General features: G+C 39.0%; 1 protein-coding gene across 1 annotated transcript in view; it reads left to right on the plus strand.

Annotated features, from left to right (window-relative positions):
• SLC9A9 (solute carrier family 9 member A9) overlaps window positions 1-17,251 on the plus strand; it is a 639,391-nt gene that overhangs the window by 413,645 nt on the left and 208,495 nt on the right. The window contains exon 12 of the mRNA XM_070466623.1: window positions 9,152-9,305. Coding sequence (XP_070322724.1) covers window positions 9,152-9,305 — 154 coding nt within the window. The remainder of the gene's footprint in view (window positions 1-9,151; window positions 9,306-17,251) is intronic.

Genomic DNA, 17,251 nt, shown 5'->3' on the forward strand with positions numbered 1-17,251 from the left:
ATTTCCCAGGCAAGAATACTGGAGTGGGTTGTTGTTTCCTTCTCCAGGGGATCTTCCTGACCCAGGAATGAACCTGCATCTCCTGCGTCTCTTGCATTGTCAGGTGGATTCTTTACCACTAAGCCACCTGGAAAGCCCCATGGCATAGAGGCAAGAATAACAATTATTTCTGGGGAGAAAGAAGACCACCTTGTTGGTATGCAAAGCTCTCAGTGAACTCAGAGTCTCAGTGAACTCAGATCTCAGTGAAGGCAGATAAGGAAAAAGGGGTTGAAATTCTGATTGAGGGGTTTCTATGGACTGTAGGAAGCCACTTACAGTTGCTGGATCAGATTACCAACTCATAAAGTTAGATTTTGAGGAAACTGTTTAGAGGGACATTGATAATTTAGAAGGAGGAAAAAGGGAAGGCTGTGAGGCTAAGAGACCAGAGTGTCAGTCAGGGGCCCAGTCAGAATGTGAGGCTGTGGGCCCTGGGCCAAGGTGAATCAGAGGGAAGGAAGAGGAGTCTGTGCCTTCAGGTGACTCATTCTCTGCTGGATGCAAATTTCTAGAGTTAGGACAGTAGCATGAATGACTCATACATGTTTAAGTTTCACAGCTGATTGTGATCTGTGCTCCTGACTAAAGACCATAAGCTAGTCTTAAAACCTCCATTTAGTGATGAGACAACACAGACTCAGATAAGGCAATCTGCTTAGGATCATGCAACTTGTCGGGGCAAGTCTGAGAACAAATTCCAGGTCTTTTGACTCTCAATAAGAGGCTTTAAGAGTCAATTAATAGTAAAATATCAGAAGCCAAACTTGCAGAAACAACCACTCCACTTAACTAAGAGGTATCAATCACTTTTCCACATGTAATCTGAAACCATGAAGAATCAGAGCATTCATCTATTCACTAATCTTTTATGTGCTTGGCATTACTGTAAGTGTCTGGATAAACACAAAGCCAGCCAATTACAGTATAATGTCATAAATCCCCTAGGCCAATCTCAGCTAGTACTAGGAATGTCAGTTAGCCTAATCCAGGCCCAGACCTCAGAGGAGGCTTCATAGAGAAATCAGAGGCTCCACTGAGCTCTGAAGATGAGTGGGAATTAGGTGAAACTTGGGTGAGAGTTACAGAAGAAAGAACTAGAAAAAATGTGAATGGGAGAAAAATGATTCAAGTATAGAAAATCAGGTATGCAAAGACCTCTTTTACCCCACCATTGAATTCAGTGTCTTAAATCTTGCGCATTTGTTGACAATGCCACAATTTGGGCCCTCGTGCAGTTTAGCAGTCTTATCTTTTTCTTCATCAGGATATACATGCAAAGCATATTTTTCATACACCTGATGGGCTTTCCAGGTGGTGCAGTTGGTAAGGTATCTGCCTGCCAATGCAGGAGATGCAAGAGATGAGGGGTTCAATCCTGGGTTAGGGAGATCCCCTGAAGGGGGAAATAACAACCCATTCCAGTATTCTTGCCTGAAAATTCCATGGATAGAGGAGCCTGGTGGGCTACAGCCCATAGGGTCACAAAGAGTTGGACAAGACTGAGCATACATGCATGCATCTGATACATTTTGTCATAGTTAACCTGTTTAAAAAAAAGAGTCATTTTTGTAGGACCATGAGCCCTGGAATACAGGAGTCCAAGCTTCCTCATCATTGCATACCCCCACTGTGTCTTGGGTAACATGTAGCACAGAATGACGGCTTAATAAACATTTAGGTTTAGACTGTTCCTTGCACTTTCAGTACAAATGCTTTTGGGGGTACTTGTATTCTTGTGACTTAAATGTAACTGTATATGACCTTCACCCTGTTCAGAACACAACTGCAAATTTATAACAGATTAAGTTTCACTTTTGCTGTTTAAAGATAAACAGGAAGCTGCACATTTTCTGCAGCAGGGGACCTTGCCTGAAAGCATTCTTTGGTTCAATAGTCTTCTATTGTTATGAATAGAACATCAACATAATTAACATAAGAATCCCTTAGAGGCCAATTTTAAATGAAACCACATTTAATTGCAGGTATTCTTTTATTTCCCAAGATGATGCTAACTTTCCAACTGAGTATGTGAAATATGTCAAGTCTCTGAGCAGTAAACCCATCTAAAACAAAACGATAGACTGTCAACCCCCAAAAGTATGGAATTATGTCAATTAGTTGGCCAAAACAAAGAGAAAAAAAAAGTAAATCAAAGAGTCAAAGTACCCATAAAACAAAACAAAACAGGTTTTGCAATGAGTTCAGAATTTCCTGGTTTCTAAGCAAAATGATATATGTTCTTTGTGAACAGTGGTTTGCTAAAAGAAATGCCTAAGTGAATACTAATCTTTAATTTCTAGTATTTTGCTAGTAGCCTAAGTAACTTATTTCAATCCTAAAGTCCTCTGTTTCCCAAATCCATTGTGCAAAGAAGTTAAGTGTGCCCAGAACCTCCACATAGCAGATAATCAACACATATTGCTATGGACTGAATTGTGTCTCCTTCCCAGGTGGCGCTAGTGATAAAAGAATCTGACTGCCGATGCAGGAGATGCTGGAGACACAGGTTCATCCCTGGGTCCGAAGATCCCTTGGAGGAGGGCATGGCAATCCACTCCCGTATTCTTGCCTGGAGAATCCCATGAACAGAGGAGCCTGGTGGGCTACAGTCCATAGAGTTGCAAAGAGTTGGATACAACTGAAACAACTGAGCACACACGCACATACAAATTCATAAATTGAAGCCCTAACTTCCAATATGATGCTAATTGGAGACAGAGGCTTTGGGAGACAATTAGATGAGGTTATGAGGGTAGAGCACCTATGATGGAAGTAAGACCCTTCTAAGAAAAGACAGCACCACCACTGAGCTTGCTCCTGCATGGCTCGCAGGTGGCCTTCTGCAAGCCAGAGAGAAAACTCTCACTAGAACCTGGCCATGCTGGCAGCCTGATTGTAGACATCCTGGTCTGCACAACTGTGACGAATATTTTCTATTGTTGAAGCTACCCAAACCATGATATTTTATTATGTCAGACTAAGCCACACTCCACAAGGATGGCATAGAATTTTCCTTTAAATACCAAAATCAGAAAGGAGAAACATACCCACCTCCTAATCTGGCTTTCCTAGAAGTACTAAGTGAATTTTCAACTAAGCTTCTTTGGCAAGACAAAAAGACTGTGTAAGTTGCACGTTGCAGGACAAGTGATTTTTATCATGACACCATTATAATTCTTGGAGAAGGAAATGGCAACCCACTCCAGTACTCTTGACTGGAAAATCCCATGGGTGAAGGAGCCTGGTAGGCTACAGTCCATGGGGTCTCAAAGAGTCGGACACGACTGAGCAACTTGACTCATATTGACTCAAGACACTAAGACGTGTGTATTGAATGAAGTGATGAGTAACCATTGATTTGACCATTAATTGTCTAGGCTCTAAACGTGTGATCAGTAACTTTGACAGATGAGTGAGATGTAGACAGCCCTTCCCATCTAACGTTCTAGATGAGCTTCACTTTGTCCACTTAGTGACCTCACCTTTCTCAGTTCCAGGCTTTCCATGCTACCAAGTCATCTCACGTGTTGTTGTTTAGTCACTCAGTTGTGTCTGACTCTTCTGTGACCCCATGGACTGTAACCACCCAGGCTCCTCTGTCCCTGGGATCTCTCAGGCAAGAATACTGGAGTGGGTTGCCATTTCCTTCTCCAGGGGATCTTCCCAAACTGGAGATCCAACCAGCATCTCCTACATTGGAAGTGGCTTCTTTACCACTGACCCACTGCAGAAGCCCCCATCTCAAATGTGATATAGGCCATATTTGCAACGTTCACAACAAAGTGTGACACACCTTTTAGGTGGTCATTATATGGAGAAGACCTGTCATAGAGCCATCTTGGAGTTGTTTCTTAGTATGTCACAAGTATAAATACAAGACAGTGGCTGCATTTTTTTTTTCTTTATGAGATCTCTACATTGCATCCCCTGTAAATATAGCTTTATGTACAGAGTACAGATATTTTAGAAGTCAGAATAACATATATTTTTGAGTATATTTTTAGATCAAGAACTGCACAGGTATAGATAATTTATATTTAAGAGCCTAGTTATGCTAGGTTAAAATAGCAATTTTAGGAAGATAAATGATTACATTCTTCCTTGTCCTTGATAACTAACATGAAACATTTACAGTAAGTGTGATATAGCAAGTTTTAACTTTTATTCCAGTCTCTATTCTTTTCTTTATCACAAAATTCAAAGTAAAAACAAAACAAAATAGAACAAAAACCAAACAAATACACACATATGTATATACAAATATTCAATAAAATGAAAACAAATACTTAGATTCTCTCTTAATATTTCTAACCACTTCATTTAGGGTAATGCCTTATTGTGGACATTTCTGGCAATAGGAACTTGAGAGAAAGAGAAAATGAAAAGACCAGCTTTCGTCTCCAGTCTTGTTCTGATTAAACACTGTTAGGAGCTTTACCTTAACCTATAAATTTTCTCCTCAGATATAGAAGGCTGTTGCAAAACTGTTTCCTTCTGTTCTCATTCCCTAATGACACCGTTTGTATTTCCTGGAGAGAACATTATTGAAATATTCTCCAGTAATAAGGGTTATTAATATCCTCACTCTCTTCTTCTCAGCTGGGTCTAAATGCATGAGCATCTCTGATGGGGAACTTTTCTTCTTGAATATAACCATATAAGTGTTCAAAATTTCTGATGTATAAGAACTGTTTTTTATTAATATCTACTTCAAATGTTATCTTCCTTGTCTTCAGGCCATTTCCTTGTCTACATGGAGATTTAGAATAATTTTCTTCTTCCATTACATTTTGTTCCTTGAAGGTAATTTTATAATCAGAGTGCATGTTCCTCTCTCTTTCTGAGGCTTCCTTGTTTCAGGCAAAATATATTAAGTCTCTCTAGTCTAATTCTCTGAATCTTGTGTTATGCCACTTGTCTCTTGTATATACTCAGCTTGGAGATAAGAAAGGAGTATTATATTAAGTTGGGAACCCAAGGATAAAAACCAAGGTAGTTACAGTTTTCCTCATCCTATCCTGTATCCAATTTCTAAAAGTCTTTTAATGTATGAATACAGATTTAGAAATTTAGAAACTTAGATGATACAATAAATACTTTAAAAAATAGACCATTAAAATTTTATGTATGTGACTTAAACCTTCCCATAGAAGTAACAAAATCACTACATTTGACTTATACTTGTTGTCATTATAAATGTTTATTTGCCCTATTACATGGTATTACAGAGCCTGTAAATCTCTTATAAGCCATGTGTTACCCAAGACAGATTTTCCATTTTAACATTTTTATTTTACTACTTGTATTTTATTTACTCTTCTTCATAGTCTACATCTGTTTTTATATCATCCCATTTTGATTTGAAATTTTCACATTTAATCTTCTTCAACCTCTTCTTGCAAATATATTTAATGTGGATTCATAAAAATTCAATTAGCATATTATTATTAAAGAGGAAGAATGAAGCAAAAAATCAGATTTTAATACATCAGTTCAGATTACAGACTTTGTAAAAGTACGTTCTCAGGCTGGAGGAATTCTTCAATGTTATTTAATTATTTACTCATTTTCAGTGATCCATAAGCTTGGTTTTCCTTGTTGTCTAACACATTTGATTTTTCCAAAAATTATGTGTGCCCAGAAAGACTTTTTTTGGTAAATACAGATAATATTTTTTTAATTGCATGGTAGAGTATTTAAAATAATTTTGAAAATGAAAACTAAGAATCACTCTACCTGATATCAAGTCCTACCATAAACCTACAATAATCATGACACTATGCCATCAGAATAGGAATAGAGACACAGATCAGTGGAACAAAATAGAAAACCTAGGAATTGAGCCAACAACTGATTTTTGGAAAAGGTACAAAAGCAATTCAATAGAGAAATTAAACATCCATGGGCAAGAAAAGAAAAAAAAAGAAGACTCTCAACCTAAAACTCACCGCTTATGCCAAAATTAACTTAAAATGAGCATAGACCTAAATGTGAAATGTAAAGATATATAACTTTAGAAAAAATTTTAAAACAGGGGAATATCTTTGAGACCTAGAGCTAATACAGAGTTCTCAGTGCTGTGCTTAGTTCTCAGTCATGTCTGAGTCTTTGCGACCTCATGGACTGCAGCCTGCCAGGCTCTTCTGTCCATGGGATTCTCCAGGCAAGAATACTGGAGTGGATTGTCATGCCCTCCTCCAGGGGACCTTCCCAACCCAGGGATCGAACCCAGGTCTCCCACATTGCAGGTGGATTCTTTACTGTCTGAGCCACCAGGGAAGAACAGAATACTGGAGTGGGTTCAGTTCAGTTGTCACTCAGTTGTGTACGACTCTTTGTGACCCCATGGACTGCAGCACGCCAGGGCTCCCTGTCCATCACCAACTCCCGGAGTTTACCCAAACTCATGTCCATTGAGTCGGTGATGCCATCCAACCATCTCATCCTCTGTCATCCCCTTCTCCTCCTGCCCTCAATCTTTCCCAGAATCAGGGAATGAGTCAATTCTTTGCATCACATGGCCAAAGTACTGGAGTTTCAGCTTCAATACCAATGAACACTCAGGACTGATCTCCTTTAGGATGGACTGGTTGGATCTCCTTGAAGTCCAAGGGACTCTCAAGAGTCTTCTCCAACACCACAGTTCAAAAGCACCAATTTTTAGGCACTCAGCTTTCTTTATAGTCCAACTCTCACATCCATACATGACTACTGGAAAAACCATAGCCTTGACTAGATGGACCTTTGTTGGCAAAGTAATGTCTCTGCTTTTTAATATGCTATCTAGGTTGGTCATATCTTTCCTTCCAAGGAGTAAGCGTCTTTTAATAGCCTATCCCTATCCCCCACCCCAGGAATCAAACCGGGGGCTCTTGCATTACAGGTGGATTCTTTACCTGCTGAGCTAGTAGATCATAGACTTGACTGCAAATAGATGATTCATAAAAAGAAACATCCTTATGGCAGAAAGTGAAGAAGAACTAAAGAGCTTTTTGATGAATGTGAAAGGGGAGAGTGAAAAAGTTGGCTTAAAGCTCAACATTCAGAAAACTAAGATCATAGCATCCAGTCCCATCACTTCATGGCAAATAGATGGGGAAACAGTGGAAACAGTGGCTCACTTTATTTTGGGGGGCTCCAACATTACTGCAGATGGTGAATGTAGCCATGAAATTAAAAGACGCTTACTCTTTGGAAGGAAAGTTATGACCAACCTAGACAGCATATTAAAAAGCAGAGACATTACTTTGTTAACAAAGGTCCATCTAGTCAAGGCTATGATTTTTCTAGCAATCATGTGTGGATGTGAGAGCTGGACTATAAAGAAAGCTGAGTGCAGAAGAATTGATGCTTTTGAACTGTGGTGTTGGAGAAGACTCTTGAGAGTCCCTTGGACTGCAAGGAGATCCAACCAGTCCATCCTAAAGGAGATCAGTCCTGGGTGTTCATTGGAAGGACTGATATTAAAGCTGAAACTCCAACATTTTGGCCACCTGATACAAAGAGCTGACTCATTTGAAAAGACCCTGATGTTGGGAAAGATTGAAGGCAGGAGGAGAAGGGGACAACAGAGGATGAGATGGTTAGATGGCATCACCGACTCAGTGGACATGAGTTTGGGTAAACTCCAGGAGTTGGTGATGGACAGGAAGGCCTGGCATGCTGTGATTCATGGGGTCGCAAAGAGTCAGACACAACTGAGCAACTGAACTGAAATGAAAAAGAAACATCAACAAATTAAAGGTCATCAATAGAAAGCTCAGAGAAGGCAATGGCACCCCACTTCAGTACTCTTGCCTGGAAAATCCCATGGATGGAGGAGCCTGGTGGGCTGCCGTCTATGGGGTCGCACAGAGTCAGACACGACTGAAGTGACTTAGCAGCAGCAATAGAAAGCTACAAAGTGGGAGGAAATATTTGCAAACTGTATAGCCAACAAAGGACTATTATCTAGAAGATATAAAGAATTCTCAAAGTTTCACAATCAAAAATCCAACAATTCAATGAGAAAACGAGATAAAGACAAAAAGAGCCATTTCACCTGAGCAGGTATACAGATAACAAATGAGCACATTAAAAAATATTCAATACCCAAGGTGGAGTGGGGAACATGTCTATACCTATGGCTGACTCATGTTGATGTATGGCAGAAACCAACACAACAATGTAAAGCAATTATCCTCCAATTAAAAATAAATTAAAAACAAGAATAAAATATTAAATTCCACTAGGAAAATGGAAATTACATCCCAATAAGCTAGCAGAATGACTGAAATTTAAAACAGAGACAACACTAGAGGCTGATAAGGATGCAGAGAAACTGGAGACTTACATATTGCTGATGGGAATGTAAAATGGTAGTGCCCTTCTGGAAAAGTTTGGCAATTTCTTTTAAAAACATGCAAATACCATATAACTCAGTGATTGCTCCTGGGAATTTATCTCAGAGAGTTGAAAACTTATGTTCACATACACAGCAGCCTTTTTTGTAACAGCCAAGACCAGGAACTACCCAGATGGTCTTTAACAGTTAAACAAACTGTGGAACTTGCATACCATGGAAATACTTACCACTCAAGAGTGAAAAGAAACGAACTATTGATACATTTGACAACCCTGATGAGTATCCAGGGAATTAGGCTGGGTGGAAAAAAACCAATTCCAAAAGGCTACCTACTTTACAATTCCATTTATATAACATTCTTGAAGTGGCAAAATTATAGAAAAGGAGAATGGATTACTGGTTGCCAGATGTTAAGGAAGAAGTTTGTGGGAGAAAAGCAAGTATGTTTATAAAGGGTAACATGAGGGATCTTTACAGTGTTAGGAATGTGCTGAATCTTGCCTATATCAGTGTCAAAATCCTGGTTGTAATGTTGTTACTTAAGTTTTGCAAAACGCTGTCTTTGGGGAGGAAATGGGGAACAGGCACACAGTAAGTCCCTATTATTTCTTACAACTACAGGTGAATCTACAGTTATCTCAAAATTGAAAGTTTAATTCTAAAAAGAAGTTGTGTTTGTCAGTAAATGGTAAAGATAAATTCAGTGAAATGAGAACGACACTTATATATATGTTTACTTTCCTTCCTCTGGTGTTTCCCTATAAGGTTTGCGAGGAGCGATAGCCTTTGCCTTAGCTATTCGGAACACAGAATCTCAGCCAAAGCAAATGATGTTTACCACCACGCTGCTCCTCGTGTTCTTCACAGTCTGGATATTCGGAGGAGGGACAACTCCCATGCTGACTTGGCTTCAGATCAGGTGGGTGACACTGCTTAACAAAGGAAATCATTACGAGGTATGATTGTGCTATTCTGTTTCAGATGTTGCTGACTAGCCAAGATACAGTGGCATGTGTGTGCCTTAACTTTCCCTGGGGTCAAATCAACCTTCAGTGACAAGGTGAAACAATATGACTGATCACCAACAGAACTGACTTTATCAAGAGTTCTAGAAATCTCAGGATGATGTCTGTTCAGTCTACAGTCCCTAGAAGTGACTCTTTATCTATGAGCTCTTCCATTCAATCAGATTTATTGAGTACAATGTGATATGCTATGGCGTTGACAAAAATGAGTAAGACACCAGTCTTGTCTTCAAGATACTTGTGATAAAATGCAATTTATACAGAAAAGGCTGTGATACAAAGGAAAAAATGAAGTTTTGTTTTTACTTCTTATAGCACTTAGGATAAAATTGAGGACACAGGAAATGCCTAAGTGTATTTGATTTTTCAGCCCTATATTTAGCCAGAGGGATGCTATAAACACAGATTAGACAACTTCTCAAAGGAAAATGGGGTCAAGGCTTCAGTTAGGGGCCATTCAATAAGCAGTGCTTGGAAAACAATTTCTATGAACCCAAAAGATGCAGGTAGTAGACGATATGATGAAAAATGAATAGCTTGTGGCAATTGTGTAAAGGGACAAATCTATTGTAAAATGCTCTTGTCTTTATTTAAGTGTTTCTTTGACATGGGTTCTCATTTTCTCAGAATGTAACAGTGTTTTACATAAATTGCATTTTATTTCCCAAAGTCATACATCTTGATGATCCTGCAGTCCCTCCCCAGTCCCCACCTATTCTCTGTGAGGCAAATCCATACCCATCACATCTGACAGGAAAAGATCCACCTGACTGGGAAGGGACTTCCAAGAAGATTTTTTTCAGACAAGGACTGTTATTCCAGCACCAGTGTAGTGCCTGGCACATAGAAGAATTGAATAAATAATTGGTACATGAAAAAAAAATTAGATGGATGTAATAATCACACACATATATTTCTTTTGTTAAGCCTTTACTGACAGATTTCTACCCACTTGACAAATAGAAGCAGGAGCAGGACTAATGAGTTTAGGATAAAAAAGCTTATGTCTAAACTGGGCCAAGTGGCTGTGTCAAGCCAAATTCAAGGGGAAAAGGGCCTTTTAAAGTACTGTGAATATTACTAAACACTTAAAAGCGCTTTGACCAAAGGTTGAAATGGAGAGTGTTTTGAATGCTTGTTGAACTATTTTCTAAGCATGTAAATGTGACCTGCAATTTCTTTCACAGTGGTAGCTACTTGTAGGCTCCTCTGGATGAGCACAAACATTGCATTAAACACTATAGTGTCGGCTCCTCTGTAAAGTGATAGTAAGATAATAGTGTGTTCAGGTTTCTAGAAAATAAATTCAATAGGTGGATCCATGCATGGAAAAATTAGGACGTGGGAAGCAGAAATTAGAGGATACCAATCCCCACAAGAGAAATATATTGAATGCTCTATCAGGTAAATTAGAAGATTCAGAACATCAAGTGGTGCTGGCAACATTTTCTTTAAAGTAATTCAAATATAACTTATTTTCTACTATTGTGTTTCTTTACCCTGAAGTATTTGTCCCCAAAGCAATAGCATGTTTTACCCTAAAATACTTACCAAACTCTCCTATGTACACATGTGTGCTAAGTTGCTTCTGTTGTGTCCCACTCTTTGTGATGCTGTGGACTGTAGCCCACCAGGCTCCTCTGTCCATGAGATTCTCCAGGCAAGAATACTGGGGTGGGTTGCCATACCCTCCTCCAGGGGATCTTCTGGACCCAGAGATTGAACCCACATTTCTTACATCTCAGGCATTGACAGGCAGGTTCTTTACCTCTCTTTCGAAAGGCATCCATTGGCTTCAGATAGATGTCATAGCTTATGTAGTCTCTTGACAACTGGATCAGCAGGGAGAGGGTAATATAAAATGGGGCCTTAGGCAAGTTAGAAGGTTTATCCAGTTATAGTACAGTGCCTAATAGAGAAAGATAGTAACATCAACTGTAGCATCCACAGTAAGAATCCTGGAGGTCATCTTAGCCCAGTGTGTTATGGCCTGCTGAGAGGCACAGTATGGAGTTGCCAGGTCATAGAGATGCCTCAGTGAGAACTAGCTCCAAATGGCCCTCCAATTCAATGCCAGAATTATCCACCAGCCAGAAGAGAAGAAGAGTAAAAGTTAAAACCATAAGCTTTCAAACTCAAATGAACATCAGAACCACCTCAAGTGCTCATTAAACCCCACCCCAGATTGCTGGCCCCTGCCTCAGAATTTCTGATCCAGTAGGTCTGGTTCAGGACCTAAGAATTTGCATTTTAACCACACCCCAGGCAATGTTGATATGGCTGGTTCTGGGACTACATTTTGAGAACCACTGGTTTAGACTTATAACCCCACATGGAAATGGGGTTACCTTGAGGAGAAAAATTCATTGTGCATTGATCAAGAAGGAAACAGAATATACTAGAGTAAACATTAAAAAATAGGACCATAAGTTAGTGTGTGAGTGTGTGCTCAGGCACAAGCACAACACACATTTAGTTTGACCATGTAATAGTGGTACCATCATATGCTCTACTTCCATCATGGTTTATAATGCTATCAAAGAAATCCTCAATTTCATTATGGCTTTTAAATGATAGTTGTCCATCATTTTCACTGTATTTAGGGAGACTTTGCTTGTTTACAGAGAAACATCTCATTAACCATCTTTCATGTCAGATGCTTTCTATGAAATGCCAGAATGTTAGTAAACTGGGGCTTTAATAAAATGACACATAAAGTCGGAACCCAAGGGGCAGGTATGCAAACATGATATAGAATGAACTCAAACATCCTCACTTGCCTATGATTTATTTATACACTTTGCCTTCCCTCTTATATATTTTTTACATTCAACTTTTTTTTCTTTTTAATTATTAGGTTTGTACTTGAGGATTTTTTTTTTTTTTGTCCCTATAAATTTGTCATTCAGCTACAAACTATCACAGTAAGATGCAGTTTTATGTAAGGTAAAAATTGATAACATTAATATGAATTTCACTTTGATAGAAATAACTTGAAATGGCAATGATTTAAGCTTAGAGAAACTCTATGTAAAAAATGGTCTTTACATATGAAACAAATTCTCCATTGGCTAAGTCTTATCCTGGGACTTCCCCGGTGGCTCAGATGGTAAAGAATCTGCCTGCAATATAGGAGACCCGGGTTTGATTTCTGGGACAGGAAAATCCCCTGAAGAAGGAAATGGCTACCCACTCCAGTATTCTTGCCTCGAGAATTCCATGGACAGAGTTTTATTAACAATAACAAAATATTTTTAATGCAGCATTTTAACACAGCATTTAACACAGAGACCTTTGTTTCTTAAAATTCTAGAGAAAAAGATTCCTCCAGTATTATTTTGGAGATTTTCATGTAAAAGAAAGCAGAATGGTCTCTAGATTAGAATCCAGGTCTCCTCCCTTCTGTTAAACTCAACTCTCAGTAGCCAAGGACTAGCTCTGCTATTAACCAGGAAACAAGAGATCAAAGGTGTCAGGTTTTGCCCTACAGAGGCCAGTAAGCAGTATTATCCACCAAATAATCACACATGTTTACAAACAAAGAGACCAACTGAGTAAACTTTCTGGCCGCAGTAAGTAATTTGGGATGGTAACCCTATTCTTAGTCAAGGGTAGGGTGTCACATGGAGTGAATGGAATGAGAGTAGAGCCCATTTGTTGTTCAGTCGCTCAGTTATGAGTGACCCAGTGGACTGCAGCATGCCAGGCTTCCCTGTCCTTCACTATCTCCTGGAGTTTGCTCAATCTCACGTCCATTGAGTCAATGATGTAATCCAACCATCTCACTCTCAGTCGTCCCCTTCTCCTCTTGCTCTCAGTCTTTCTCAGCATCAAGATTGGCATCAGATAGCCAAAGTATTGGAGCTTCAGCTTCAGCATCAGTCCTTCTAATGAATATTCAGTGTTGATTTCCTTTAGAATTGACTGGTCTGATCTTGCTGTCCAAGGGACTCTCAAGAGTCTTCTCCAACTGTTGCTGCTGCTAAGTTGCTTCAGTCGTGTCTAACTCTTCACGACCTCATGGACTGCAGCCTACCAGGTTCCTCTATCCATGGGATTTTCCAGGCAAGAGTACTGGAGTGGGTTGCCATTGCCTTCTCCAACACCACAGTTCAAAGGCATCAGTTATTTGGTGCTCATCCTTCTTCATGGGCCAACTGTCACATCCATACATGAATACTGGAAAAACCATAGCTTTGACTATACAGACCTTTGTTGGCAAACTAATGTCTCTGCTTTTTTATATAATGTCTCGGTTTGTCATAGCTTTTCTTCCAAGGAGGAAGCATCTTTTAATTTCATGGCTGCAATGACTATCTGCAGTGATTTTAGAGCCCAAGAAAATAAAGTCTGTCACTGTTTCCATTGTTTCCCTATCTATTTGCCATGAGGTGATGGGACCATACCACAGTGCAAACCTTTCTTAGCTTCTCCCAGATAGGAATGCCAGACCCATTTCTTCAACACATCTCATCCACAGTACAGAAAGCCTAGCTTACCAGAGCAATTCAGAACTTGTATTCCAGACAGTATAAGAAAGTGCCCCCAGCAAGACGACTTTTACAACTTCCAGATTTTTGCTTCCAGTATTTCAAAGAATAATAGCTAGCTTTTATTGACAATTTATTCTGTGCCAGATATTAGAAGATAAAGTGCAAGGTACAAAACCTCCCTGCAACTCTGCCTCTAATCTATAAAATGGAGATGACGGTAGTAGCCCCTCCTAGAGTGGGTGAGGCCTGATGAAGTGGCACAGGGTCACCCCACTGTCCGGCTGCAGAGTCAGACTCCAAGGCCAGGCAGCCTGAGTCCAGGGCCTGCACGCCCAACTAGTTCCTTCTTCTGCCACTGCAAATAAATGAGCTTATTCCTGATGCCAGCAATCTACCTTGATTAACAAATCCTCTGGGGAAAAAGAGATGTACTTTTATAACCAAGACAGGCCAGTTAAAAACAAACACAGGAAATCTTCATCCATCATGAGTGATTGGGTTGACTTGCTCACACAGCACAGAAATTCTTCAGTACAAATTTTCTCCTTGACCTAGAAAAGTTAAAGGTAAACAAGGCCAGCCCTGGTCTTGGGTAGACAAGCAGGGAAGTTTGTCTACCTCAGTTACAGAAATCTGAAATTAGAGGAATCAGGCTCATTTCCCAACCCCATTTGGGATCCCATTAGCCCTCCATCAACCTCTTTCACAGATCAGACAAAAAAATTGCACATCTTGCTCTGTGTCCATTGCAGAATGAAAAACTTTTAGGTAATGCAGTGTCTCCACTAGCATTATTTTAGTTAAGCCTTTAAATTTTATTTGGGGTTTATGTCCTCTCCTATTTTATGTCATCCTAGAATGATTTCTTCATCATATGTCCCCCTGACTACACAGTTTTCAATAACAGCCACCATGGGAATGCATACAGAGGTAAAGAGAGAACTGTCTTTAGTAATATTTTTTAATCTTAAACAATAATGAAGTTAAATATACCTGCTTACATACCAATTTCCCTTATTGCCGAGGTGAGGAAATGCCAATCTAATGTAATAGAAGAATACATATAATCAAGTTCCCTTCAGATCTAACTGGGTTTTTCTTGGTTTTCTTTTTGGCATCCAGAGTCTTATGCATGTTTAACAACTTACTTCACTAGTGAGTTAACATAGTAATTAAGCTCACACACTCTGAGGCAGACAATGTGGGGTCCAATCTTGCCTCCCTCTCCTACTAGCTGTGGGACCTTGAGCAATAACTTAACCTCTCTATGTTTCAGTTTTCTTATCTATAAACTTGGAACAATAATAACTACTATAATAATAACAATAATAAGAAGAAGAACTACTAATTATAACACTAATAATATAATAATATTAATATAACAATAATAACTACTCTTTAGATTTTTATATGGATTAAGTATTGGATGTATAAATTTAAGGCACACAGTAAGTGCTCAATAAATGTGCTGTAGTTGTTTAGTCACTAGGTCATGTCCAACTCTCTTGTGACACCATGAACGATAGCCCACCAGGCTCCTCTGTCCATGGGATTTCCCAGGCAAGAATACTGGAGTGGGTTGCCATTTCTTTCTCCAGGGTTTCTTCTCAGTGCAGGGATCAAACATGAGTCTCCTGCATTGGCAGGTGGATTCTTCACCATTGAGTCACCAGGGAAGACCAAATGTTGCTGCAGTACTACCCAAATCACCACCTATGAGCCTTTCTTATCCAAACATCTTATACACACACATATATATATATACACACACATGCATATATACACCTAAAGAGTTATTAATTAATTGTATTTATGAAAGCATGGCTTACATGGGAAATAGAAATAGTCTGTAGGGAGTTTATTTCATTTTATATAGTGACTAGATTCATCAATTTTACAGGCAGCTTCTATTTCTTCATTCAAAATGATGAACCTCTTAAAGAAAAATGCTCACAAAAAGCATAATATTTATCCAACAGCGCAGGAAGATTCTTTCTGGAGCATGCTTCTGTTTGCTTCTGAACAAAATATCTTTGCCTCAATATCTTCAGAGATTTAATTTGCACCATTTCATTGATATGTATTAATTTATTATTTTGCATTGATTTTGTACCAATTTGTACATTTTGTATCAGTTTGTATTAATTGACAAGTCTGAGAAATATCATCTTTCTTGAAACATGGAAAATGAGTTTACTCCTCTGAATGTAAACTTACACTCAATATTCCCCACTTCTAACTCCCATTTAAAATTATGTTCTATTTTCTGTAGGCTCTTCTAAATATTTTTTCAGAACTCCAAATATTTATTGCTTAAATTAATTTAGTTTGACATATTTTATTAAAATTATTGGATGATTCTAGTAACCTGTTGTTAACTTAAATATATCCTGGGTTTTTAACAAGTGTGGATAGCAGCTAATAGATTTACCTTCAGTGCCATCTGGGTTTTTTAATATGGTTTCTTTCTGCATACTGAATCTTCCCAGAGATAATAGACTTTATCTTCACATCTGCCAGCTATCCTCCACTAGGCATGCTCTTATCTTCTTCAACATGCTTTTGAGAACATCAGTATCAATAAGCTTCACCCATTTGTGAAGTTTACCAAACAATGAACCTTCTGCTCTTTTGAAGGGCATTTATTAGCCTGCTATCATAAAGTGTGATGAAATATAGGTGCCTTATTTTAAGTAATAAATGTATCATTGTTACTGTTGTTCAGTCGCTGAGTTGTGTCCATCTCTTTGCAACCCCATGGACTGCAGCACGCTAGGCTTCCCTGTCTTTCACCATCTCCCAGGTCTTGTTCAAACTCATGTCTATTGAGTGATGCCATCCAAACACCTGATCCTCTGTCATCCCCTTCCCCTCCTGCCTTCAATCTTTCCTGGCATCAGGGTCTTTTCCAATGAGTCAGCTCTTTGCATCAGGTGGCAAAGTATTGGCACTGCAGCTTCAGCACCAGCCCTTCTAATGAATATTCAGGATTGATTTCCTTTAGGATTGACTGGTTTGGTCTCTTTGCAGTCAAAGGGACTCTCAAGAGTCTTCTCCAGCCCCACAGTCTGAAAGTATCAATTCTTCAGTGCTCAACCTTCTTTATGGTCCAACTCTCACATCTATATATTACTACTGGAAAAACCATAGTTTTGACTATATGGATCGTTATTGGCAAAATGATGTATCTTTACTTTCGGTAATACGTGAAGTCTGAAAAGAATATTTTAAATACAATAGATGAAACTTGTGATCCAAAAGGCTGTAGAGGGGATTCCAGTTTTGGTCAAGATGGAGTAAGCATGCTTACTCCCCTTTGTATCTTCCTCTAAATGCAACTAAAATCT

Source organism: Odocoileus virginianus, chromosome 4 (assembly GCF_023699985.2).
Source record: "Odocoileus virginianus isolate 20LAN1187 ecotype Illinois chromosome 4, Ovbor_1.2, whole genome shotgun sequence".
NCBI lineage: Eukaryota > Metazoa > Chordata > Mammalia > Artiodactyla > Cervidae > Odocoileus > Odocoileus virginianus.